A 27,189-nucleotide genomic window follows, 5' to 3' on the forward strand; every position below is an offset into this window, starting at 1 on the left:
TGAATTATGTATGTACTGTATATGTTACTGTCATTTGTTTTTTCGTCTTACACAAACATTAAATTCCCATTGACAATGAATGGAGAATTAACGTCATAAGTGTCTGAGCAAATCGACATGTTACGTCATGATACTGTTACGATGATAAGAGCGGCCCTCACTTCACACGGGTGTGATTTTTTTGGGGAAATTTGTCTTTACTGTGTTATCTTCTGTGGGTTTATTGCATTTCAAACTAATCAAATCAATGTTATAAAATTAGAACCAACAAGTAAATTGTGACACATAGAAGTCTATTGTCAGCCATCAGCCATGACCATTCCTTGTAATCTGTCATTGTTGTATAGAAGCATGTTTCCTCACATGAGCATGAAGTAAAAGCTAAATGGACACTTTGTGATTAAGGTTTACCATATTCTTGCATACATAATATCACTAATCTACTGTATGCGTATGTTGTGTGTTTGCAGCTGAGGTCCAGAGTGAGATTGAGAGGATATTTGAGCTGGCCAAGACCCTACAGCTAGTAGTTCTGGATGCAGACACCATTAACCACCCAGCACAGCTTCTCAAGACCTCCCTGGCTCCCATCATTGTCTACGTCAAAGTCTCTTCACCAAAAGTAAAACTAGAACTTCATAATTAATAACTCAAAAAACTTTTACAAAGTCTGTTTAAAATCAGATTTATTTACTATACCCCATTTATTATGGTTGCTGTAGTTATTTGTCATGGAAGTACAGTGGAATTGCATACATTTTCATGCAGACTGGGTTTTAAAAGTCAAACTCATGATAGAAGTGTAAGTAGGTATTTATAATCTTTAGGGTATTTAGGGGCTTGCACGGGGAGGGGTTGTAAGAGTCTTCAAGATGTACCAACTTCACACAAGTAAAAGGCAATCTCCATTTTTATTTCATCATCATCTGGTCTGATTTCTAAGGCTTGATGTATACGTGCATGCGGGTGTCACCGTCACGCACTATAAATAGCATAGCTATAGATCAGCTTATTTTGGTGCGTGGCAATAAAGGGATATTTCACTTTCAAACATGTTTTTCAATCAGGTAATTTTAACATTTACTCGGGCGTTTGTGTAGCCTGGTTATTGGTTAACCACTCCCCCTTGAAAACAAAAGGAATGACACAAGCAACTTAAAAACATACCGTAATATCCCTTAAGTATTAAATAAGGCTACAGTGAAGGTGTAACTGTACTGTATTGTAAGAGTGTTCTTTTTTATCTCTGGCTAATCTCACAGGTTCTTCAGAGACTGATCAAATCTCGGGGGAAATCACAGAGCAAACACCTCAACGTCCAGATGATGGCGGGCGACAAGTTGTCACAGTGTCCACCTGTACGTCACTCTCTCCATAATCCAACCTGTATTTAATATTGACATTTGACAAGACCCAGAACAGAGCTGTATATTATAGGCTACATGCAAATCACATGGGAGCTAAGACTGCATGTGCTTACGTGCTTCTGTCTCCTTAATGCTAGGAGATGTTTGATGTCATACTGGATGAGAACCAACTGGAGGATGCGTGTGAACACCTGTCTGAGTATCTGGATATCTACTGGCGTGCCACACACCTTCCTGGAGCTGCTCCTCTCAACCCCTTATTGGACCAAAGTGTTGTCACCCCGCCCTCAGCCAACTCCAGCCAACAGGCAAGTTGAATACTTAATTGAACTCATTCCTAATATTTCCTATATAGAAAAGTGTATTCCCTATGCTGATACGCTGACTGCTTATGATTGTTATTAGGGGTCAAGCCCGAAGGGTCAGTTTTGTCGTTTTCCACAAAATTCGGCAATTTCGGTCGTGAGATTTGCTCACAGTCACAGTCTCTGACATTTAGATCTCCCAATGAATTATATGATCTGCTCTATCCAAAAAAGCGATGTCAAAGATTTTCGTAGCCTGGTTGTGGTTAACCACTCCCCCTTGAAATCACATTTCTATTAATTTGTGTGGTGTGGAGTCTCTACCCTCCTAATGCATGGCTGCAGGAGTACAGTGTTGACAGACAACCCCTGCAGCCAATCATCATAACAAAAGATGTTACGTCATCTCCAGTCTCCAACCAGTCTGTGAAGACAGGGGCTTTTATGGCTCGACCCCATCTTATTACTATTATTATATGACTGTTGAACGAACAAAGACATTATTTTCTTGATGACTTTCTTATGACTTGATTTCAAACTCCTGTCTTCATGTGTTTTGCAGTTCTCTGAGACTCAAGAGTTGATAGAATGATCACTACCACAGACAGACAGGTGAGACAGAAAACAATTCAAACTTAAATTCTCCCTCAATCACACAGCAGCGACGCCTCCTCCTGCTCGTGTTCCACTAATGTGTCCCCCGCTGCTCCCCCCTCAGCAGGAGCAGCCCGGGCTGGGGTCAGATTAGGAGGTCATAGTGCACAGGGACCAGGAGCCCACCAGGGGGCAGCAGCAGCAACAGCACTACTTCCTCTCTGGATAGCCAGCCATCAACTCCGTTGTACACACCCTCGCCCCCATCTGGGGCTGAGAAGGAAACAGGGTGAGAGCATCCTCAAAGAGAAAGAACAGGAGGCTGATGTACTGGATGCAGAAGAGGGGGAAAATAGAAGAAGAGACAAAGAAAGAGCTGACCGCTACAGCTGCAGATGAAAGCCTCCACCCACCCCCACTCCCCACTGCTGCCCCCTCGGCGAGAGCTCCCTGTTTCCCGCCGCACACGCGACTCAGGGCCGCTTCCTCCCGCTGCACACTTCATTATATTTATAGTAATCGGTGCAGAAACCTGCAGCCAGCCACACTGACCGACCACTAGCATGCCACCCTCTCTCAGCCTGACTCCACCCCTAAGCTTAACCCCCGGCGACCTCTCTGCCCTGAACATACTGTAGAAACCACACGCCCCAACTGCCGTCACATGTTTGCCCAGACACCACACCCAGGACTGGTCCAGCTCTCAAACACACACGCACGCACAAACGCACGCACACACCCACAACACTGTACTGTACTGTACTGTACTATGGCATAGCTTTCCTAATAGTAATGGGCCGATCAAAACACAAAGGTGAGTAACTCTCCCTTTGCAGAGCTCCCATAACTCCGTTCTCTCTCTGTCCCATCCCCCCCTCTCTAATATGAAACTGGCTTCTGTAAAGGGGACAGAAAATGACACATGTTCAGTACGTCTTCCATCACCGCACTTCTCTGTGAGCCGTCATTCCGGTCCAACAGAAATGTTCGCTGAAAGGCACACTAGGCTGTAGCAGAATCGACACCTGTGTCAGTTGTGTTGGGACACTCAAGGGAAATGTATGTTCTTTCACTTCCTTTATTGCTTGCTTTCTCTACTGCTTGTTGCACTAGCCTTTTATTTATTTTTAAAAACACATTCAACCTGGCGTCCCTATAGCCGATCTACAAGCTTGTAGATCTGCTATTTTTGCCGTGCGACACCAATCGTACGACGAAGAATGAATCAGGTGAAAGTGTATAATTGTATTTTTTTTTTTTTTTATCGTACTGTATCTGTACTGAATTCATATCTAGGCTGTCAATTGCTATCCACATATCCATAGATATTGGTGATTCAAAACCCATGCATGAAAAGCACAAGCACATCAACAGCTATGGTTCATACTGTATGTACCTATCATAATTGTGAATGTATCAGTGCTTAGTCCGGTAGCTTAGAAAGCATATTAGTGATTATGTTCTGGGCACAACAACCCAGGACAAAACCCACAGTCTGCTAATTGTTGCTCAGTACATGGTGGTTGATGGCAAGAATCTTATAATCCTAGCTATATTGAAGATTCAATATATTAACCAAATAATTTATTTTTTATAGTTTTGATTCCCTCAGACAAAATATAATTTTTCAACAAATGACACCCAAAAGCAATACAATTAAATCATAGGCATAAGATGTCACGTTTTGCCTCAAATAATAATGAAAGTTATGGGTTTGTTTGCATGGTTATAGAGTCATTCCACAGGTAAATACCCCCCACCCCATTTGTTTATCAGTGGGTGATTCATCTAGCTTTAGATGTTGTAGGTTGTGTAACCAGAACGTATCGAGATCTAGCACAATTAGGCTGATTATAACATTTTCTTTATGGCCAAAAAGAACAATTTATTATTACACATAACAATTAAATATTATTTATATATAAGTAGATTTCTAGAAAATGCCTAAAGTATATAACAAATAACATTATCATACCTTATACCATATCTTATCAGCACTGAACAAAACACTAAATACTACAGTCCAGAATGTATTGTTGCATGCCTTATCACCATATCAGCCTCCTGTCTGTGGAAATACACTTTACAATCAAGTACTGCTACAGCACTATACTGTAAAGTCCCCAGTGTTCATTCATTTAACTATGAGTGTTGCAAATATTAATTCGTGTCAGGCAAGCACACAGTAAAATCCTCAGTTTAAAAATGCAACAATTGGTCCAACAAACTATTCTCAGTAAGATCAGACAAGGGACAAATGAGAACACTGAGGATTTTACTGTGTATTGTACACAATGTGCTACTCACATTTTTGTTTTTGTTATAACCCCAAATAAGCCTTGTTTATAGTTTCATAATAGATATTAGCAGAAGACTTAAAAGGTTTGAGCTGGTTTGAAGGGCAACGTTCCACTGCAAACTTAGAACTGTGAAGACGGCGACCTCTAGTGTTATATGAATGTCACCTTCAACTGAATTGAAATGAGATTCTCAGTTTCCTTCAGCCACAAGTCAACAGTTTCAATGTTCTCATTGTCTAGTCATTGTCAGGTCGTTCCACAGTTGTTGTTTTTTGCCTCCACCTTCTCAGCACATTGCAAAAGGCATTAAGACACAATGAACAGAAATATATCAATTGAAAAGTTTAATTTAAAACTGCTCTAATTTCATGCCTTTGCATAAAAGCATAAAACTAAATACATCTCAAACACTACAGAAAAAAGAGCCACTAATGTAACTAATTGTATTGTACTCGAAAGGTGTTAATTAATTCAGAAGTTAATACAGCACTTATAGATAACATTCGAGATCCAAGAGGGTTTATTTGTCACTTACTCTACAAGTAAAAGCAATGAAATGTTGTGGCATAAATAATGTGGTGATCTTATGTGCATAACATAGCCTAGTAGACAAACAGGAGAAGGGCGCACACCAGTGTTGGTGAGGTGCTGCTGGCATTGGAAAATAAATATAAAAGATAAAGAAAAAGGCTGCACACTCTAAAAATGTGTCTGTGAGTGTGCAGCATTTTTCATGTGATTAACATGACATCATATTCATCTAACATCAGAAGGGCTTATCGGGACCATCCTCACATGAGCTTTTCACCTTTTATTTAACATTTATTTAACCAGGCAAGTCATTAAGAACAAAATTACTATTTACAATGGTGGCCTGGCAAAAAGGCTAAGCCTCTTGGTTTGCTCATAAATAAATCAGAGTAAATCAGTATACTGTACGACTTGTATAGCCAATCACATGTATGCAGAGTTCAAACTTATTTGTATATATTGTATATTCAATTCTCAGTTCTTCCTTAGCAAGATCAAGTTGCACAAAAAAACAAATACTGGCAGTAAATTGAGAAGGTTTTGGCCACTGTACATGTTTCTGTCTTCAAAGAAAGCATGCGTTTGTACCTGTATGTATATGTAATTTTATCTGTTTTATTGGTATGATGCACTGCAATTATTTGGGACCATCATAAAGATTGCTTCCACTGACGCCGTCATGCAGCTCTGAAGGATATGGTTTAAGTTATAGTGAGCAAAGCACATCAGTGGGAACAGAATTTGCAAAGATGGCATAGCACACGCACACCGATTTATAGTTTTATAGACTTCTTTAGATCAAACAACAATTTGATCCATGGTGGATCTTTGTCTGTTCCGGAAGTCTTTAAACAATAGCTCTGTGTTCTAGCTTTGAGAATGAACACCATGAACCCCAGAGCATCCCTATTCTTGGGCATACATTCTGCGAAAGCAGCAGATCTACAAGCCCATGAGCATGTAGATGTGTTGTGTTTTGCTGGAGATTTGGTGTAGAGGTCAAAACTAGTGTCCCAGGTTTAAGTGGATACGTTAATTTAACTCACAACAACACAACAACACAGTCAGCGTAGTAGGTCTATCTCATTAGTACCAAAGTCAGCTCCTATTTACAGATTAATTTCTCCTGCAGGAAATTTCTACAAGGGAATGGAAGTAACTTTGGACACCCAAAGCACAATTTTTTTAACATAATTTAACAATTGTTGATTTGGGTTCCACATGCCTACATTTTTATGTATGCAATATAAAGTCTAGCATCAATGGACACTAGCCGAGACTATCAAAGATATCTCCTCTGTTACGATGGGAGTACAATTGCACTACTTTAATTTGTATGTCTGCTTTGTAATGCAATAACTGCACTAAAAGTTATGCTGTACCCACCTCCTAGCCTGGCTAATAAGCCAGACTTAATATCACACTAAGCCAGACTAATATCACACTATCGTGTGGCAGGCTTTTTTTTTTTGCCAACGGCTGATTCGTGTCTGGCTTATTAGCCAGGCTACCCACCTCCAACACTGATTATGGTGTCTGGTCTCATGGTAAAGATGATGTCCATAAATTCCATGGTTTCAGAAAGTCAGAAATTATATCCAAAAATGTCTAATAATGTTGTGTACAGCTGGGTGCATCTGGTGTCTATAGCACATTTGAAAGGGGCAGTGGGTGAATAAATTGATAAACTATACATTTTACTAATGTTGTTCTGTGTTGTTTTTATTTTGTTGAGTGGATAAGCATGATACTACGGAGCCCAGGAGTGGCCATTGAGGGAGATTTATCATTAAAAAAAAAAAGAATTACAGTACATTTCAAACACAACTCAATACAAAACTGTTAACTGTGGACCCCCCCCCCCCCCCCAGAGAGGACGTATAGGGCCTTAGTCCTACTCCCAGCCCAAATCACACCTTGGAAAGCATGAGTGTCTATTTCAAACAAAGTGTTTTTTGACTGGGGGGTCATATTTTGATAGAAGGAATAGCCTGTCATGATTTGACCCCCCAGTATCAGGTTGTATTAGGATGTTGATATTCATTCATCAGCCAACACTCCCCACTCACAGGTAGTGCCCCCCCCCCCCCTCCCAGAGAGGACGTATAGAGCGTAGCAGTCCCGCCCCCTTTCAGAACGACGAGTGGCCCAGGAAATTCTTCTCCATTCATTTTCTCCATAGGCTTTTCAAAAAGTATTTATATAAAGACGGTTACGCCGCGGACAAAGCCAACTCGGATCGTGACAAATCATGACAACAAACACAATTATTTTGTGCTGATCAAATAATTTGAAAGAACAAAATAAAGGCAGGATACAACACTATTTGTTTTGTTTTTCTTCTTACTAATTATCACAAACACATCTTGAGTCTTTAAATACTTTGCAGACTCCACCCTTCCATTTCTAATCAACCAACCAACCACTGAACCACAGTACAATAACAATTCACCCAAGATGCACCCCATGTTCTAATAACTGATTGAGGGGATAACCCGATCAACCAATCAGATCTTCAGGCACCAAGCATTCACATCTGACTTCAACAGGCCGCTCACCCCATAGCAGAATCTGGAGCAGATAAACAAAAATATATTAAAGCAATTCCAGTCACAACAGAATGTGCACCTTCTGTGTGAATGGGAATCTACAACTACAAGTTACAAACAGCATACATTTCCGTATCATGAGTGTGTACTGCTGAAAACCTCTGGGAGGGAATTTGCCAACAAGAGGCTGTTCTATGACAGCTATGTAATGAATGTGTTTTAAGAACTCTACCAGCAGAGGGCAGAAGTGCTACAAGTACAAGTGCTTGAAGATTCAGATTCTATTTTGTAGTGAAAGCTCATCACAGTTTTTGAACGATAATGCTGCTTAAGAATTATGCTTAAAATCATTCTCTAGCTACCTCACTCATTCTCAGTGTTTTGAAAGAATGTTATGGAACATTCTACTGTTCTACTGTTCCCTATAACTGACGCCTTTAAACGCCAACCAGGGTAGATTGAATCAGTGACTCACTGACTCAACCTATTATTTTCTGTAGCTGTAATTTCGATACAGGTATAAAGGGACACCTATTCTCTCCACCACGGCTTGTCAACTCTCAAGTGATGCTAAAAGTCATGCATTCATGGGAACAATATGTATTCAGTTGAGAGTGAAACAACATGAGTGGTGAGCGCTCTCATGTCTCTGTCTATAAACAGCTATAGAACTGCACCAAATCAGTCCATATACAGTAGCAGTTAGCAATCCAAGTACTGTTGTTGGTGTGGTGTGCTAGTAGTTCCTGCTGTCCCAAAGGTACATAGTCATCTCCATATGCCCCTCATTCAGATTCAGCTTATGCTCTATTTCCTATCAGAAGCAGAGGTCTACCATCCCTAGACCATTTCCTCATGATAATCATTGTGCATGCCCCATCTGTCATGTACTTGAGAGTGGCACTGCAGTCCTGCCATAATATGGCATGATATTGCCATTAAAGGCAATTCGTCTTTTTACTAGGTCTGAAGGAACTTCTCAAATGAAGCTCATGCAGGTCAAAATATTTCACACCAATGGGGATCAATATCCATTGATCGACTGACCGATCAAGCGACCGATTTTTGTTACATTTGTAAAATAACACTATATGAGAATTGTAATGTGTGTCATAACTGTTACCGTGTTACCGTCGCTGATTAATTCTTTGGCATGCGAATAACCTGTACATATCCTTTTTTTCATTTTTTTTACTTTTTATGATTTTTCATATGTCATGATTATGAATGTAATACCCAGGACCTGAATGGAAACAGTGATCCCTTTGGATGTGTTTGACCATACTCTGTACTGTTTACATTTCTGCCAATAAAATATTCAATCAATCAATCAATCAATCAATGGAATAACATCCTGTAAAAATCCTGAGAATCCTGTAAAAAAAACTAAAACTGACAACAGTATATAAAGTGTCCCAACAACTACCTCTATCACTTTCCTGAGCTCACTTGTGGAATAGTGTTGATAATTATTACAATCACTGTAACCAAATGATGTCAGGGTGTTAAAGGGTTAAGGTGTCAAGGCTCCATCCTGCCCGTAGTCACATCTCGGTGACACCCCGTTCCTTCGCCCCCTGCCCCATCCATCCACCTCCTCCTCCTCCTGTTGTGTGTGTCAGCCATATTGGAAGGTGTCACTTTATGCCTGCTGATTATTCACAGCCACCTGTCCCTCTCTGTCCCATAACAGGGGGCACTGCAGTGGTTACGCAGGCATTCATCTCTGCACCACTGTGTTTCTGTTAAGGGTTAGCGAGAGTTCAGTTTATTTTCTTCTTGTTGAACAGTAGCCTACTATTGTTCCGGCCAAAACAATAGATTATTTTGGCCTGAACAATAGTGTTGTTGTTAGCGTATAGGTAGGTACAGAGAAACACATACCAAAAGTGATACAGTTACCCAAATATGTAATAATGAGACGTGGCTTCTATGTGGATCTTGGGATGTCATGTTGATGATGTCATATTGACAACAGTGATTGACGAAAGTTAAATATTTCCCCTAGAATGATGATTATTAATGATGATGATAATGAAGATTATTCAGGCAATTGTTTAATCTATTGTCAACACAAGACATTTGGGCACAGACACACAGACACAGACCCTGAGCCTCCTCTAGATGCCTTGCCCAGAAGCCTTGCTGTAAAAAGGGTGTTTATTTCGCCCTGTATATTGCACCTTCAACTGGTTGCCTCTTGTCTCTCAGCAAGTATGGTAAACACTACATTGTAGTCAGAGTTCAGCATGCAGGGTGAATGATACGGGTTGTCGGTGAACAAAGGCAAATTGCTTTTGACCCCTCCAGGACAATAACTTTGCAAGTGCACTAATTGGCAAAATTACGTAAATTAGCCAGCAATCTTCTGGCTAATTTACGTAACTTTTGCCAATTTGTCTTTTAATTCTCCTCTATGTACAGTGAGGACCTCTTCACATACAGTAATAACCTTGAGGGAGTGAGTCTGTCTCACAGTGTGTCTGCAGTGTCAGGCTTGTACCAATGAGAGGCCTGACCTTGTGACCTCTGAATTGACCGTGTGTGTGGCCACTCGGCAAGCTGTCCATCAGGGAGCCTGGCTCCTCCTGTGACCACACACCATCCCCCTGGATGTCAAAATGGAAAACTCCATTGGCTCCATTAGTTTGGGTTTACCATAGATATTAATATATTGGCCGTTCGTTGGGGCCGTGTGTGTCGACGGGAGGGCGGAAACAATTTACACTCTGGGGCGGAAGTGCGCCATTAGTGCAGAAGGCACGCTACGCCACGCTGCCACTCAAGTGACTACTGGCCAATCACAGCACATCTTTTCCAGGACTTGTCAGACCCAAAAATCTGTTCTGATGCACGCGGAAGCTTCTGTAACGCACCAACGTGGAAGCTTGCCCTCTCTGGTCGCAGGGAGAGGAAATAGATGGTATGCACGTGACATCATCATCATACCCGGACGTTATGCAGGAATGCCTACTGCAGTGGCAAAAAACTACTTTCTGGCCATGACAGACCATATATCCAAACAAAAAAGTCCTATCCATTAAACGACGTTAAACCCACTCTATTTGTCACTATATTTGCCACTCACTACTCACTTTATGCAATATGCATACATGTGCATATCCTCTATAGAAATAGACCTCTCATGAGAGGTTCATGATTGCCAAATACAGACAGCACAGCTTCAATGCAAATTTGGTTCTTTGGTTCAGACTTTGACTGTGACAACTATTAACTAAACAGTTCACAAGATATCTCTGACTGTTGAAATGTTATCTTTCTGAGCTTGTCAAGGAAGGATCTATACATCCTAGTACTAACCATCACTAACAGAATAAAGTGAAACAAAGAAAGATACTGGTTGATTCGACAACAGGGAGAAAATGATAATGCAGTTGACTTGACCCTGTAGTGCAGATGAAAGCACACTAATTAGTCCACAGAGGAATAGCTTAACAGTCCCTTTGTCCCTATAGCCCTGGTATGCTATTGATTTAGGGAGCTACATCAATGAAATTGATTAAATTGTAGCAAGCTAAGCAACAATTAAATGCAAGGGCCAACAGGTGACTAAAGACCAGTCTAAATTGATTAACTTTGTCTCTCTATTTTTCTCTCTAATATGGAAAACACTTTATATATTATTGAGCGGCGCTAGCCCCTCTACAGGTTGAATGTTTGTTTTTGCTTAAACATTAAAAACGCCATTGACAATGTTTGTTCTGTCTGTGTTTGTTTTGTCCTCGATGACGTTGTATAAGTTGGTAAGAGCGCCCCTCACTTCACACGGGTGTGATTTTCCATCCTACTTCTTTGGCTAACAGATAAATAGCCTATTACAATTATACAAAAACCAAACTGGGTCTAGGTCTATGCTGCCAGCCTGCCACTATAGCATATTGCATAATCGGGTCCTGAAATGAAAAGACAATCAGGCTAAATGACTCGATCGTCCACACAGGCCTACGTGTAATTCCCCGCAGGCATGGATACATTTGTTTTTTATAGTTATAATTTATAACTTGTTTTTAGACGATTGTGATTTGTGAACATGATTGTGAGCACTGAGCAGTTAAAAGTGATAAAAGCTCGTGGTGGAATGGAGCGCACCCATTGGTCGCTACCGCCGTGTATAAAGAGCCGCAGTGGTAAATTCAATCAGATCATCTGCAGGCATCCTCAGACGAAACACTGAAACGAACGCGTATTGTTCACACTGGGACAATTTGGAGCTTTTCTCTTTGTGGTATTTTAAATTCTAATTGTATTATTTTATGTAAAGCATTGGGGCATTTATTTATACAACAATGAAGGAAAGGAGAAATACGCAGCCGTTGGTGGTGAGATGTAAACTGGTTCTTGTGGGAGACGTTCAATGCGGAAAAACGGCGATGTTGCAAGTCCTGGCGAAGGACTGCTATCCAGAGGTATGCGAATGTTCCTCTTATCATGTGTGTGCACTGTGCATCATCTATGATATAATATTTACAAAAAATCTAGCTAGGTTATATTGTTTTGTTGTTTGCCCATGTGGGCAAAATGCTGATTTTCTTCGGTCAGAGCCTATGTAAAAAATGAAAAGACACAGTGTGATGCAGTTGCTTGCAGGCTGGCAATTTTGATGCGCAATTCTAAAATATTTCATTTATTCCGCATAGGCTATAGCTATATATCCTAAAGGTTTTATTATTTTCGCGCCATTTAGAAATATGTTTTAGACTATATTCCTTTCGCAATGACACTATAATAGCCTGCCCTATACGCATCATTGACTGTAGCCTATTTATAGCTGTAGAAATATTATTGAACAGAAATCCAATGGATGAATCATAAATTGACTATGTTCATCCCAGCTTCCCAGACGGCTATATTTGTTAGGCTACTGATACATTCTTTACCTGTGGCACTGTGTGTGGCAGCCAAGGAACAAGGAAGGATGCGGGCTGAGTGACGCCTCAGTCAGCACTAATGTAGTAGTGACACCATGTTGCTAATTGCCCCACCACAGACATACGTGCCAACGGTGTTTGAGAACTACACGGCCTGCCTGGAACTGGAGGAGCAGCGAGTCGAGCTCAGTCTGTGGGACACGTCAGGTAACTGTCTGTCTGTCTGTCTGTCTGTCTGTCTGTCTGTCTGCCTGTCTGCCCGCCTGCCCCCTCCCTCCCTGCAGCATGGAATGTAGGCTATATGCACTTTGATCTGAGACGCATCTGTCTCCATCTCCAACTGAGCTATAGTAGACTATCTAGGGTTGATGATCCGGTCTGCTGGTCTATAGTAGGCCAGTGGTTCTCAACCTTTTCAGACCACGACCCCCCCAAAATAATCATTATGCCTATGTGAACTGAGTGAACCCCCCCAGTGGCCCCCACCCTGATAAGCACTTGGAATTATAGGAGTTGGCATTACGTATTCTTGTTTGACTCAGTTCCAGAGATAAATATTGTGAAAATAGCAGATCTACTTGGAGCTTGTAGATCTGCTATTTTCACCTTTTTTTTGCCCCTTTCATTATTATCTTACAATTTGGCCAATATTTGGCCAGTTTTTGAGGGCATATGTCCTGCTTTGAGTGTTTGTGTAAACACAAACATTGTGTAAACACAAACATTGAAGACGAAATGAGGACGCAAATTGTGATTGGCTGGAATGAGATGATACATGATTATAAGAGCACCCCTCACTTCACATGGGTGTGATTTTTGAGTGGTGCAACCACTCTTATAGACAGCTATGCGTGTCCCTAGGTCCCGTGGCCGTTGTTTACGTTCGTTTCCGACGTTCTGTGCGTGGTTCAATGACTGTGTTTTGTTGTCGCTTTCCTGCTGTCCAGCTCATAACATTAGCAGCTGTTGCTTCAACTCGAGGCTGCCGCTGCGGTCGTACAGCTTGCTCGCTGCGGTGCGGAAATCAGCCCTTTTGCGGTGCGTGTGGCATAGCTTAGCAGGCAGGCAATCATACTACACTTCCATTGGCTTAGGCAGCGTGTGTGGAAGCCAATCAGGCTGTCGCCTGTCAGTATGACTAGGACGTGGTGACGATGTCGTCTACATTTCATGAGCTTTCATTAGTCAGGTTTCACGTGATAAAAAACGCTTCAACTGGAGTGAATGGCACCCAACAAAAACACTTTGACCCCAAATGGCAAAACATATTTGATAATTCTAGAATAGATGCATAAATGTCACAACATGTCTCAGGAGATAGATCAGAACCGCCCCCCTCCATACACACACACACACACACACACACACACACACACACACAAAAATGGACAATTCTACCGTACAATTAATGTCTCATCAGTAAATAGTACCGGTAGTAGCCTACAAAATCACCCACAACACCACCTCACCCCTTCTCAACCCACCCCATCTCACCCGTCATCCCATTGAGTGCCAATCATTCAAGCCAAGTTTAAGTGCTTTTTGCTAAAGTTAAGAAGCATTGCTTCTTTTAGGTGAGATTCACACCAGAAAGCTTTGCTGCGATTAAAACGAATCCTGCTGCGCATTGTCAGAAAGTGCACTTCGTTTGGCAGGTGTGAAGGCTCATTAGAATCCTAATGCGTATCAAAGAACCGCATTCTACTCTGAGCAAAAACGGGGGTTTCGCTTCGCTTCCAATCGCACTTGATTACGATTCGGTGCAGGTGTGAATGCAATCCGCAGTAAATACAGGAAATGAAGCAAACAATGTGGTGGGTGAGGAGCTGAACACAGTTGGAGACGGAGAAGGCGTATTTTACGCAGTGCAAAGATGTCCCATTACCGGAGGAGACTGAAGCCCTGATCGAAATGAGGACGAGTACATTAATCAATTGCTTAAGGAAACGCATAAAAACACTGCCGTGTATTATAGCCTACAGAATATTCTGTCTGTCTTTCTGTCTGTGCGTGCCGTAAACATGGAGTGCAGCTGTCACTGTGTGGGGACTGGGGAGTAGGGACTTTCATCTCGATAAACTTGTAAACATTTTGCGCTGCTGTCTGTTATACAGTGCGCTCAGCCCAAAAGAACAGTGCGTGGCTGCGTGCGTATAGTGAGAGAGGGGGGGGGGGGGGGTCCGACACGTGCACGTTATGAGTATAATTTTATCACCATAGATTTCACTGTGTAGGCTAGTTTATGAATGGAACACATTTATAAAGGTCCCCCCTGCTGCGTTTCCAATTGCTGCGGATGACAGTGTGAAAGCAAACCGCAGCAAATTAAATATGCAAGAATCCCAACTTCTCCGCCCATTCGCATCGAGTCTACCGACGTATTAGGTGGGAATGTGACCTTAACAAAGACAGTAATGTATGGGCAGAGACCATGGACCTCAAGGCAGGACTCAATAGCAGATACTGACTAACTGCTTAGGCCCCCCCCATTGTATGATTTTCCTTTAAATACTCTTGAAGAGAAACAGTTTACAATTGTATACAATACAAAGGATATTTTCAAATGTGCAATTCAAATGCAAGGTTTTGTGTATGATACGTAATTTTCATCACTGCTTCAGTAGTAATTATCTACTATCTACACTTTAACCCATTCTGACCGGGCACCCATTTTGGTGTTGGCATCATGTTATGCTTTAGCTATTGAAAAATAGCAGACCTACAAGCTCGTATCGCGCCACCGAGTGGCGCGCTATGAGCTTGTAGGTCTGCTATTTTACAAAAATCGAAGAGCGACTGACATTTTTAGAATCTGATCTCAGGTCAGAATGGGTTAATCAGACCAGTGTGTGTCCAGTGGAAACCTCGTATGAATCTGATCTCAGGTCAGAATGGGTTAAGCTTGAGACCCTAAAGAGAAATGTCATGTCTTCCCTGGACTCAAACTAGCGACAAACAAGCTTGCATCACGTCGCTATCCGTCACACAGAAAATACAATTTGTAACCACGATCATTGGTCGGTTAGTTATGGGCCATTGAATAAAGCTTATTTCGACCAAAAATGGGAAAAGCCATTCATTCTTTGGCAAAAAGAGCACAAACTAACGTAATGAAGGAAAACCCTGAATGGCAAGTTAACTCGTCAATGGCAGTGAATGTTTTTTTTTTTATGTAAAAGAAGGTCAGTGTGTCACGTCGGCTTGGCCCTGGGGGTTTCAATGGTGTGTGTGCGTAGTTTACTGACCTGGATACAGTAAACCTGGGTCTGCTCTGCAGCACCTGTCTGATTCCGTGCACATCACACCCGCATCCTCCTGTTCAGCATGCATGCCTGTGTATTACACAGGCATGCATGCTGGATGCTGCGAGCATCTTCACTAGGTCACCATGGCTGAGTAAACATTGCCTGTGTACATTCACTATAGTCTCTCAAAATAGACATGTTCTCAAAGCTCTGAAAGTAGAAAATAAGGCGGACGCCACGTCATTCACGCACTTCAGTTTTGCCCTTCCGTCTACGCAGTCACATTAATACTACTGGAAACCAAATTAGTCGAGGCCTAGCTAGCTAGCTGCTTAGCGGCTGCTTATGCAATGCATATTCATGTATGTACTGTGAATATATGTGTACATGCATGCGTGGGCGTGTAAGACTGCCTGCTAACAGTGAAGCCCTTATGTAACACATGTCACTTGTATGTGATGATGCTGTTTACCATGCTCTCAGCATTTTCTCCATGACCTGAAAGTTGCAACCGTGGCAATACAACTCATGTAATTCCCTGATCAGACCAAATCTCCCCCCCTTTTTTTAATCCGAGACTGGACATTTGGTCTGTCTAGCATGAGCGGACTGGGTAACTTGGCATGCAGGGAAAGGCCTGGCAACGAGGCAGGTTTCTGGAGCAGACATCTAGTCAGGAGATTCGGAAATGATTGTGACCTGCATTCTCCTCCATATGCTGCCCTGGGTGAGCCGCACGAGCAGCACAATACAGGGGATTAGGATTGAAAATGGGAACGCTGTGCTGTATTGGTGGTGACTGAGTGTTAGGACTGCTTCATTTGCCCTTCTGTCTGTGCATGAACACGCGGCCCGAACCTCTAGTAGTTTAAAAGTCTCTGGCATCGTTTGTCATTCTTTTCTACAATCCCTCCCCCTCTTTTGTCATTGTTTTCCCCCCGTCCCCCCTTCACTTTCCCTGTTGCCCTCAACCAACCCCCTCTGCCTCTATCACTCTCTCGCCTGTCTGGTTGACCACAGGGACCATATTGCAACCCCCCCCCCCCCCCCCCCCCGGCTAGCACATCTCACGTCACTGTCCTGGTGATGAATGACGGACAGTGAGGGCTAACGGATGGTCACACACCATGCAGTTTCACCTCCTTTACTGTAATCTGCTCTAATTGCACAGAGCTGTGCCGCTGTGGGGCCCCACCATGGTGAGCGGGTCTCCTCGTTATCCTGGTTCCTCTTCATTGATTGGACTGACCTCATCACTGCCCCTCCCCTCTCCTACCTCACGACCCGTGGATTTACTGACTAAAATCAATCCACTGGTTTTAATCAGCCCTTCCCAATCAGACATACGGAGGGAGAGAGGGGACAGAGAGCGGGGGGGGGGGGGGGGGGGGGTACCTAAAGCCTGAGTTATACTAGTTGCGTGCAGGTGTTGCGCACTGAAATTATAAGATCTACAAGCTTGCAGTGCGTCGATCTGACTTTTTTGGTGCGCAACATCCACACGCAACCACGTAGAAGTCAGGGCCAGGCTTCTTCACACTGTCCAGTGGCTGCAACTCATGATGGTGAACAATGAATCTTGTTAGTGTTGTTAGGGAGTAATAAATACTAGTTTGAATGGACTTGCTGACACAGGGCTTTGTGTCTCAGCTCGTACACGTAATGATTACTTGCATGATACATGGATGAGATTGATTTGGAATGAGCCAATATCCAATTTAGCTGATGGAACAATCTGTTCCAATCTGTAAAACAGAGCCATCGTTAAAAGGATGATGAAAGGAGTCATGCTAATGGCCATATATCACATATTCGAATGGCCGCCTGGTTGTTATCACCAGGCGCAGTATACTATTTATGTTAGTTTTAGTAGCAGGGACTTTACAAAAGGGTAAGCCTCCCTAGAGGACAGTATTGTTATTAGAGAATAGAAACAGCCAGTGTGTGAATTAAAGTTCAATCAACCATGTGGCTATTTGCAGCGTTATGGGCAAGAGAAGGCAAGGTGAGCAGAGAGTTTGGAACAAAGAGGGCCCATAGTAATTAACATTTATTTTTCTCTTAGCACAGCACATTTCCTCATGTCACATTGGCTCTGTATGTGATGCACCCAGATCACTGTGAGATTGCATTCATATCTATTTCGTATGACTCCAAATTTGAGGTTTCGTTGCGATCCCATTTAATTCTATTATAAAATGAAAGTTAAAGGGATATTTAACTTTCAATTAAAAACAATATATATAAAAAAAGGGAAAAAAATCAAAGCTCTCTCACGCATTAGAACGAATGATTTTTCGATAACTTCTTTCATTTCTTCGTTTATTTTATTTGAAAGTGGAATATTCAAAAAGTGTAGAAATCATGTAAAACATATTTGTACAAAGTGTAAGTACAAATCATACTGTGGTTTGTTTGCTTTTGGAGGAAGCCAACCACATTGACCCTAACCTACCCATTCTGGGGTGAGCATTTCAAGCTCACAACACACCAAGGAGCAACATGTGAGCTTGTAGATCGGCTATTTGGTAACGGATTTGGTGTATAGTGAAATATTTGGACCATAATAGAGCCCTGTCCTGGGGGACCCCGGTCAATCTATGGGTTTAAGTGGATAAACAGCACCAGTCTACTCTACTACACAGTTAAATCCTGAATGTTGATTTCTTCATTTACCACAGAGAGTTTACAAATGATACCATATTATGGTTCTATGTGTACACTCTGAGTTTGCTATGCTACTGTATGTCTGTTTTCGTTCAATAAGTAAACCGACTGCTGGGTTTTGACTGCTGGCTGGGTAAAAAATAAAAAATCAAGATGTCTGTTTATGTTTAGATTATTGGTTAGTTGATTATGTGGATGGGATTATCGATTGATTATCGTTGATTCATAATTTGTTACAGCCTATAGTTGTAAAGCACTGCTTGTTCATAATGGAGCCATACCTGTAGTGTAGACAACAAGGACACATCCTGGCTATTCTCCCTGCAATGCAATTCAGGTCTGATTCTATCTGTATCATGAAAAAACACTAAAGCCTTATTTATACTTTGTACGCCGGTGTGGTACACTGAAAATAGCTTATGTACATGATGTGTAGTGACACGTCACATAATAAGCTCAGCTTGTACATTTCTTGTGTGTGACACACAAGGTCCTTAAGGATCAGGAGGCCCCGTTCATGACGTCATCATTTTAATAACTAATCATTATAAAATAAAAACTTCAAAGCATGAATGAACAGCATACAGCACAGCCAAGACAACTAGTGGTAAGTGGACATACAGTAAGGCTGCGATATTACTACTACTAGTACTACTACTATTCAAAACGCCACTGAGCAACTTCCATTGAAATGAATAGCAGGAGGCGAGGCGGGGCAGTCCGCCCTCTATCTTTTATAACTCTATGTCCTGGACAGGGGGATGTGGGCTGCAAAGCTACATAGTTAGCATCTACATCTGCAGCATTAGTAGCCCTATACTGCTCCTGGACACAGTGGACAGGAGGATGTAAAACTACAGGATGCAAACTACATACTGTCGTTAGTACAGTACGCTGGTACAAGCTCCTGGGCAGTGTTGATTCCGTCGAATAAAACTATGATCGACTACCTTTTTTCACTGACGGAAACTAAATATAAGCTATGATGACTAAAACTATAAAAATATTGACAATTTCGTCAAATAAAAACTAGTCAAAAATGTTAGGGAGGGACTAGTGGAGAAGAGATCCAGTAGAACTAAAAAGAGTAAAAAGACAAGTAATTTTGTGTTCGGTTGTGCTCTAAAATCTACAAGCAAGTCTACAAGCTCAGAAGATGTTGCAGCGGCAGCGCAACATGCTGTGAGCTTGTAGATCGGCTATTTTCAGCATGCAACCAAGTGTAAAATTTGACAAAAATACATTTTAGTCGTCAAAATCAACTGTAGATTTAGTTGACTAAAACTAGACTAACACTAAAACATTTCAGAGGACAATATCTGACTAAAACAAATTTATATTTTACTCAAAAGATGACAACACTGCCCCTGGGTACGGAGATGGGGTGCATGGCTCCTCTCATCCCTAAATCTGTGAGTCACCCCATTTACATTATTAATCTGTCTGACCTCTGCTTTCTCTCCGCTGGAGATGAGTGTGCTAATGATGTGCCTAAAAAAAAGCCTGATTTATACTTTGTTGCATGCCATAAATAGCCTAGGTAGGTCTGCTATTAGTGACACACACACACACACACACACAAGGTATGAGGTAGACACGCTCACAGATATTTGCACACATACATTTATACAAATTGGCATAGGAATGCTCATGCACACATACTACAGAAGTTCATATGCATACAAACTAGCCTGGAAACAAGACACATCTGCCATTGCAAATAAAAAACCTTATGCAGTGATATGAGTCTGCCCGTGCCAGGCGACACACAAAGAGGGATGCATGAGGGCACTGGTGTAACAAGTCAATACTCAATACCAGGGGGTATTCTCTCACACAAATTCTAACCATTTGAGAGTTAAGGGGGCAGCACCACAGCACCACAGCGCACAGCGGACCCACTTAAACTAATTGAAGAATTAGTTTAAGTTTACTAAGAATTGGCACGGAGGCCAAACAGTTCCATGTACAAGCACTATAAGGGCATGATATAAGCAGGCTAAGTGAAATTCAAAGAATAACATCACATTCTTGCAGGCAGTGACAGTAACAGCACTGTAGCCTATACCTGTTTAATGTTATTTTGGGCAGCTGTTGATGATTTTACCAGTGTGAGCCAGCATGAGACATATACAATGAACTACTTACCTAATGCAGCGAAGGTGCATCCATGTTTAACATACTTCCAAAGTGTGTACATTGTTTAAGTCACAGATGCATGGTTTTCATATTGTAAATCTATGAATTTTGGCAAAATTGGTTAGACTATAGCTCTTGCCAGCATCATAACAACTGTCATGGCAGCTTGGCTACAACCGACTTCCTCTTCCTCTTCAAAATAAGAGCTACTTGTAATAATTGAACATTTCTTTTTCTTTCTTTTTCTTTCTTTTAAGTCCACTACTTACAGGATGTAGATAGACATTTGTAGTGCCCTGAGATATAATGCTTTGAATGTGGTGATCATCTGACAGCTCTAAAGAGCACAGAGTAAGTTTCTGACTGGGTAGGACTTAGTTGACTGGCTAATAGGCTATCAATAATATTGACAGTCTCAAGATAAGAAAGAAAGTAAGAAACTGAATCTGTGCTAGCCTCTTTATACTGCATACCTCAATAAAACTATAGTGTTTGCACTGTGCACAGTTTGTGCACACAGAAAAAATTAACTGAGTGGTGCAACTCCCCTCTCCCCCTGCCTCTCTCTCTCTCTCTCTCTGTAATTAGCAGGCAACAGACTACAGTGCAACACTATGGCCCTCATTTATCAACGCGGCGTACGCCAAAATATGGGTGCACGCCGGAATTACCGCAATAATACAGCATTTATCATTTCCGCAAAACCTTGAACTTGGAACGTGAGCCAGGACAAAAATCACGCCAGGTCGGGAGCTGTCGTAGGCTTTGTCCTCACCTATGTTTCTGTCGTAGAAAAGTGGAGCAGCATTGTTTGACCAGCTGATCAGGCTGTCACAGGCATCTAAACATGTATGTATTCACTCCTAAAATGTTTATATAAAACTAATAAAAGGTATGTACCGTATGGACTATGGAGTACATATTTACAAAAAAGTAAAGGAATACATCAAAGATGTGTCTTTGTGTCATATGAAATTGGTAAGAGATTTCCAACTTTACAAGCAATTAAAATTGCGCTATTAAAAACAATGTTGCAAGTTAGATGCTTAAGCCATTTAAACAGTGTATCGGAGAGTCCCAACATGGGTAGCCTACTGTAGCCTAATCTACAGCAGGCAGTCTTTCTGGAGTTATGGTATGTGCAATCTCCTCCTCGTTTAATAAACCTGACGCGTCGCTCCAATGCCAAATGTACCGTGCCAGCACAAGTGGGAACCAAGATAGGTAGGCTAACCCAGCCAGCCCACCACCACCAGTGCCACATGAGGCTACGGTTTTGGCTGCACATTCATATAATTGAAAGTTGATAGCCCAGCCACTGCAGCGACTATAGCAACTGCGAGGCAATCTAAATAGACTGTCGAACGTGCATGGTCAGTTGGTCACGGTGTCACGGACGGACCACAGTGATAGAGACAGACAGATAGGACAGGATGGAGATGCATCTATTTGCAAAACAGCAGCGTGTGTGTGCCTATTTGTTTATTAATTCATGCAGGTTCTCAGGTTTTCGTTCACTAATATATCTTGTTGTATGTTAAATTAAAAAGACTTTAATAATTTAATATACAACTAACAACACAGTGACAGTTGCTTGCAAATTGCGATATGTGCTTGCGTGCGGGGGGGGATGAGGCAGGCAGCAAGGCAAGCAAGGCGAGAGGAGAGGAGAAACAGACAGGGTAGGCCTACAGCTTTATTTAATGCAGGTGTTCGTTCTTTATTTATTTAAGAACACATCAGTTGGGCTTGCATTGCTGTTCCTTGGAGTGGTTGCACCACTCAAAAACACGACATCAGGAAACAATGTGTGATACGTCTTTGTTCATTTCCCTCAATCGATTATTTTAAGGGTCACAATCATTAAAAATTTGTGTTTATTAATTTGCCTGTCTCTCATTGACCTCAATGCGTTCCATTGTTTGGCTACCAGTTTGCCTACCAGTGTGACAGATTTGCCGGCTGTTGCTGGACCAAGAAAGTGGAGTAGAAAACTCCAAATGTCTTTACATGGCCTTGGCTGAGACCGGGAAGGAGGAGGAAGAGAATGGAAAGGCCTCTGTGTGATGCAACGTCAGACTGCACTGCAGGGAGGCTGACGGATTAATGACAGGGGAGGGCTCTTTTGGATCTGCCTCAGTAGAGTGCGTTCCTGCTTTCTCTCCCCCATGGCAGGAACAAGATATTTATAAATATCTTTAAAAATCTTTATCTTTGGCCCGGGCAGCTGGCGTAGCCGCTTGGGCACCTAGGCTGATAGCGTGTTGAGTCCCGATCCCGACGACCTTTGCTGCGTGTCACCCCACATCTCTCTCCCCATTTCCTGTCAGTCTACTGTTCATCTCTCAGGCAGAACCCCCCACAAAAAAATGATATCTTAACAAATCTTTAACTTAACAAACACAAATGGAATTTTCAATGTTTAAAAATGAAACACAGAAGACTTTGCTTACATGGTGTTGAGACAAGAGAAAAACAACATTAAAGGTCTGAGATACCCCGACCCCCACCCATTCCCTCCACTCCTTGGCAGGGTGACCAATTTGTCAGCTTTAATTGAAATGGCCCCCTCTGGACCCCTGTGTGCCTGTCCATCGATTTGTGCATTTAGATCAGTGTCCATTTAATGCAGAATCACACCCGGCCAGCCAAGCTGGAGGGCACCACATCTGTCTGCATCTGTCTGTCCTCTTTCTACCCCTCTTTCCTTCATGTGGTGATAACATGGTCACATTTAAGCGCATGTCTCTTTCTCACCGACGAGACATGTGTTCAAGAGGTGATGGCGACCATTGCGCTCTTTCTCCCCCCTAGTTGAAGGTGCAAACGTCGGTGGTCCTCTGAATTCTGCGAGATATTCAAAGGCTAGTGAATTCTGCTGTCTTTACGAGGGAATAAATGCGAGACGATTGGTCTTAAACGCATTGTTTGGATAATTAATTCCGACAACAACAAACATTTTCTTTTCTCCCGGAGAGATGTGATGCAAATCATGCAACAAGCATAATACCTTTGTTCCTTCAGAAGCACTGTTTACTTCCTCCTGGACATTGAGCCTTGAGGAACCACAGCTTGTCATTAACGTTATTCCACTCACGGCTCCCCAGCAGCTGGCAAATTCAATTTTACCCTTTGATAATGTGGAAAATCATTAACTATTTATGGAACTGATCTATATGCACATGTTGTATGTTGCTCTTTTTTGAGGGTTGATGCCATATTCTTTTCTTTTTTTTTTGTCTATGTTCTTTTTTCTTTTACACTGTAAATCAATTAGGCACCTTATGTAATATCTGATGAGTGATTACACCATGCAGTATCTATAGCCACATAGGGAAGATAAATCCCTACTGAGAATCATATGGAAACATGTTAATCCCCTTGAGACACTGTTACTCTTTCATGTATAATATGGTATTCATCTCTGGCTGGTGCTGAACTGAACCAGACGTAGCCTGGAAACTAGACCAATCTGCCACAATTTAGGAAAAAAAATCCTTGGGGAGATCGGTCTGACACTCCTCAGTTTGACTTACATTTCGCTCACCCCAGAGTTGTGGGTGACCAATCAAAGCCCACTATTCAAAGTGAGACTATTTTGCTGTGACGTTTGAATCTGTTTGTAACTGCCCCTTGGAAATAAATCTTCCCCACCGAAGTTCCAGAATAACATCTACGCAGTAATAATAGTCTGGCCATGCCAGGCTAAACCAGACGGTGTGGTGCTGAATGGTGATGATTTGGCTGCACATCAACAGTCTCCGACCCTGTTGCTGAACAGAGGAATGTCCTCAGCAGTAGGTGGGCGGGCACTTTGCGGTGTAAAATGATTGATTGGCAGTTAAGGCAAGCCTTTATAGAGGGGTGGGAGGAATGCTTGATGCAGATGGTGGATTCCAAGGCTGTTGCTGTGGTAACAAAGGGACCGGAGGTATTGCGCGCGGAGGACTTTAGTGGGGGGGGGGGGGGGGGGGGTGCCGGGGGGAGGGGCGTGGGCGGCTTACTTAAGGATTCTGAACATGAGTGGGAGCGTCTGCCCGCCCCGAGCCCCACTGTTCCACTTGCGTAATCCACTGCTAGAGACGATCAATGAGGATTTAGTGCTCGATTGTCATCTTCTTCCCTTTCCGAAATGCCAATAGAGGATAGAGGAGCCAGGAAAGGAGCCGTTTCAGGGATACCAAAGTGAGGCTCAGCATGAGAATTGATGCCTATCAAACGTAATCCCCGCTTTTCTCTCCTCTGCTCCTCACGTCTCTCCGTTTCCTCTTCCCAGGCACACGTGGTCACAGCAACCACGCAGCGCCAGATATAGTCTATTCTCTAAATGATTTAATTAATTTCTCAGCCCTGGAGCCAATTGGAGAAACTAATAGTCTCACCCAGGCTCATTAAAATAAACTGGTATGCTTGATGTACCCTGAGCCCACAGAGACGTCCACGACCCATTGCAGATCCCATCTTACAACTTATTTGTGTTTAGGCAAACACGAATACTTAATTTATACTCCATCGTGCTATGGTGTCACACACTGGAAATAGCAGATCTACAAGCTGCAATGCGTCACATGTCCACCCATTGTGGAAAATTGCATTTCGCCGCATGTCTGCCATCATGTGGAACCAGTGCGCAACAGTAGCATCTAATGAAATACAAATCAGGCTTAAATTAATCAGCTTCGAGACGATATAGCTTGAGATGTGTGCCTTCATTTGTGGTGTGCTGTTCCCACTGTTTCATCCCCGTGTCATCCACATTAAATATGTTCTCCCCTTCTTCCCCTTCAAGGTTCTCCCTACTATGACAATGTGAGGCCGCTGTGCTACAGTGACTCTGATGCAGTGTTGCTGTGTTTTGACATCAGCCGTCCAGACACAGTCGACAGTGTACTGAAGAAGGTAATAATGATAAATATAACAGAAGTGGGGGAGCGGGGGAATAACTCACATATCAACAAAAACATATTGGCATAAAAATCCACACAACAAATAGCTCCTATTACATTTTTTTATTTGCATCGACGGTAACGTTTTGAGCCACATAGGCTCGGAGATGTTTAAACTGTCTCTGTCTCCAGCCCTCAGTTGAATATTAACCAGTTAAATATTTTTGGTATGGCAGACTTCATCCTAATTTATGATTCAGCGTAAAGCGTGCAAACGTGATATAACAACTTACTTTCAAATTCCCATGTTCCGATATTGTCTGTGACTTTTGACAGACATCCGCTCATTTCCACACGATTTACAGTGCGAACAGCTTAGTGAATGAGGCCCTATATATTCTATGTCCACACAGTGGAAGACGGAGATCCTGGACTTCTGTCCCAGTACTCGCATCCTGCTCATTGGCTGTAAGACTGATCTACGCACAGACGTCTGCACGCTGATGGAGCTATCCAATCAGAAACAGACACCCATAACCCACGAGCAGGTGAGAGAGAGAAAGTCACGTTGTTGTTTTTTCCATGAATTCCTTGAACCCCAGATCTACTGACGCATTGCCTCTGTGACACGTGGTGAGCTTGTAGGTTGGTTATTTTCTGTGACACATGTCATAGACTCAAGTAAGCAAACGTTTTCCTCCCTCCCCTTCATGATCAGGGTTCTGCTATGGCCAAGCAGCTGGGTGCAGAGGCCTATCTGGAGTGCTCTGCGTTCACGTCAGAGAAGAGCATCCACAGTGTGTTCCGCACTGCCGCCATGGCCTGCATCAACAAGCTACAGTCTCTCCCCAAGCCCAGCCCCACCCGCCGTCTCTCCAAAAGACTCCTCCACCTGCCCAGCAAGTCAGATTTGCTGTCCACCACCTTCAAAAAGGAGAAGACCAAGAGCTGCTCAGTCATGTGAGTGGGGAGACACCTCCCGCCCCCTCTTCCCTCGGGGTGACGCTCCCCACGTGTGACTCCCAAGCCCCTTGCCTCTTTTGGTCTCGGGGAAGGGGGGGTGGGCACGATGGCTTTATCAGAGAAGGGCTCCCTGCTGAATCCTTCAGCTCACCCCCCCGGAAACCAACCTCCGCTCAGTAGAGGTGGACACCCTGCTGTCCACTTGCTCCTGAACTTATCAGCGCATATTGTTTTTTTTCTCACTACTGTTCATCTTGCCTTCGAGCAAACGATATCAATCAAGGTTTGATCATTAAGCTCTCATTTTCTTTCTTCATGATCAGTTATTATGCAACCTTAATGGCGTGATATCGGCCCGATTTAGTTGATTTAGTCCAAATTGGAAATATGTGCAACGTTTGACGTTTAATCTTGTGATGTAAAATGCCTCAGACAATTCAGTCAATATTTTTTTCTAATTACAAAAATTGAGTCTAGCATGAAACTAACAGGCATTCGAAAAACGCTATATTCTATATCCCTCTTAATAAGGCCAGCGAGGTGTGAAACGGCACGTCGCTCCCTGTTTAGGCCTGCGGGGCAGACAGGAGTGGAAGGGAAGTGGTACAAAGTAAGAGCTGTAGCAACCTGTGTCTCATCATCGTCTCTGTGGCGATGAGAGCAGGGATAGAGGGAGAGAGGTGCTGTTAGTGTGGGCTAGTGTGCGCGCGCACACGCACACACACACACACGTCTACACTGTGTCAACCTGGAC

At 42.7% G+C, this 27,189-nt stretch overlaps 2 protein-coding genes across 2 annotated transcripts in view; both read left to right on the forward strand.

The window, feature by feature from the left end:
* The window catches only part of cacnb3b (calcium channel, voltage-dependent, beta 3b), a 30,954-nt gene extending 24,186 nt beyond the window's left edge, over window positions 1-6,768 (forward strand). The window contains 5 exon segments of the mRNA XM_080764412.1: window positions 471-622; window positions 1,263-1,358; window positions 1,505-1,675; window positions 2,235-2,284; window positions 2,391-6,768. Of these exon segments, the coding sequence (XP_080620538.1) occupies window positions 471-622; window positions 1,263-1,358; window positions 1,505-1,675; window positions 2,235-2,264 (449 nt within the window). The 3' untranslated portion in view covers window positions 2,265-2,284; window positions 2,391-6,768.
* A 5,096-nt stretch (window positions 6,769-11,864) lies between these two features.
* rnd1b (Rho family GTPase 1b) lies at window positions 11,865-26,652 on the forward strand. The gene is made up of 5 exons (XM_080762683.1): window positions 11,865-12,073; window positions 12,655-12,742; window positions 25,376-25,485; window positions 25,886-26,020; window positions 26,191-26,652. Exons 1-5 carry the CDS (start codon window positions 11,954-11,956, stop codon window positions 26,434-26,436), a joined length of 699 nt encoding a protein of 232 aa, XP_080618809.1. The 5' UTR covers window positions 11,865-11,953; the 3' UTR covers window positions 26,437-26,652.
* The last annotated feature ends 537 nt before the right edge of the window (window positions 26,653-27,189 follow it).

Source organism: Protomyctophum bolini, assembly GCF_963924005.1.
Source record: "Protomyctophum bolini genome assembly, chromosome: 5".
Classification (NCBI taxonomy): Eukaryota; Metazoa; Chordata; class Actinopteri; order Myctophiformes; family Myctophidae; genus Protomyctophum; species Protomyctophum bolini.

Excerpts from the sequence above, each read along its gene's own strand:
- rnd1b (XM_080762683.1), top strand. The coding sequence starts at position 11,954 with ATGAAGGAAAGGAGAAATACGCAGCCGTTGGTGGTGAGATGTAAACTG. Across the intron at positions 12,074-12,654 it reads CGAAGGACTGCTATCCAGAG|ACATACGTGCCAACGGTGTT; the intron begins GTATGCGAATGT and ends GCCCCACCACAG. Across the intron at positions 12,743-25,375 it reads CAGTCTGTGGGACACGTCAG|GTTCTCCCTACTATGACAAT; the intron begins GTAACTGTCTGT and ends TTCCCCTTCAAG.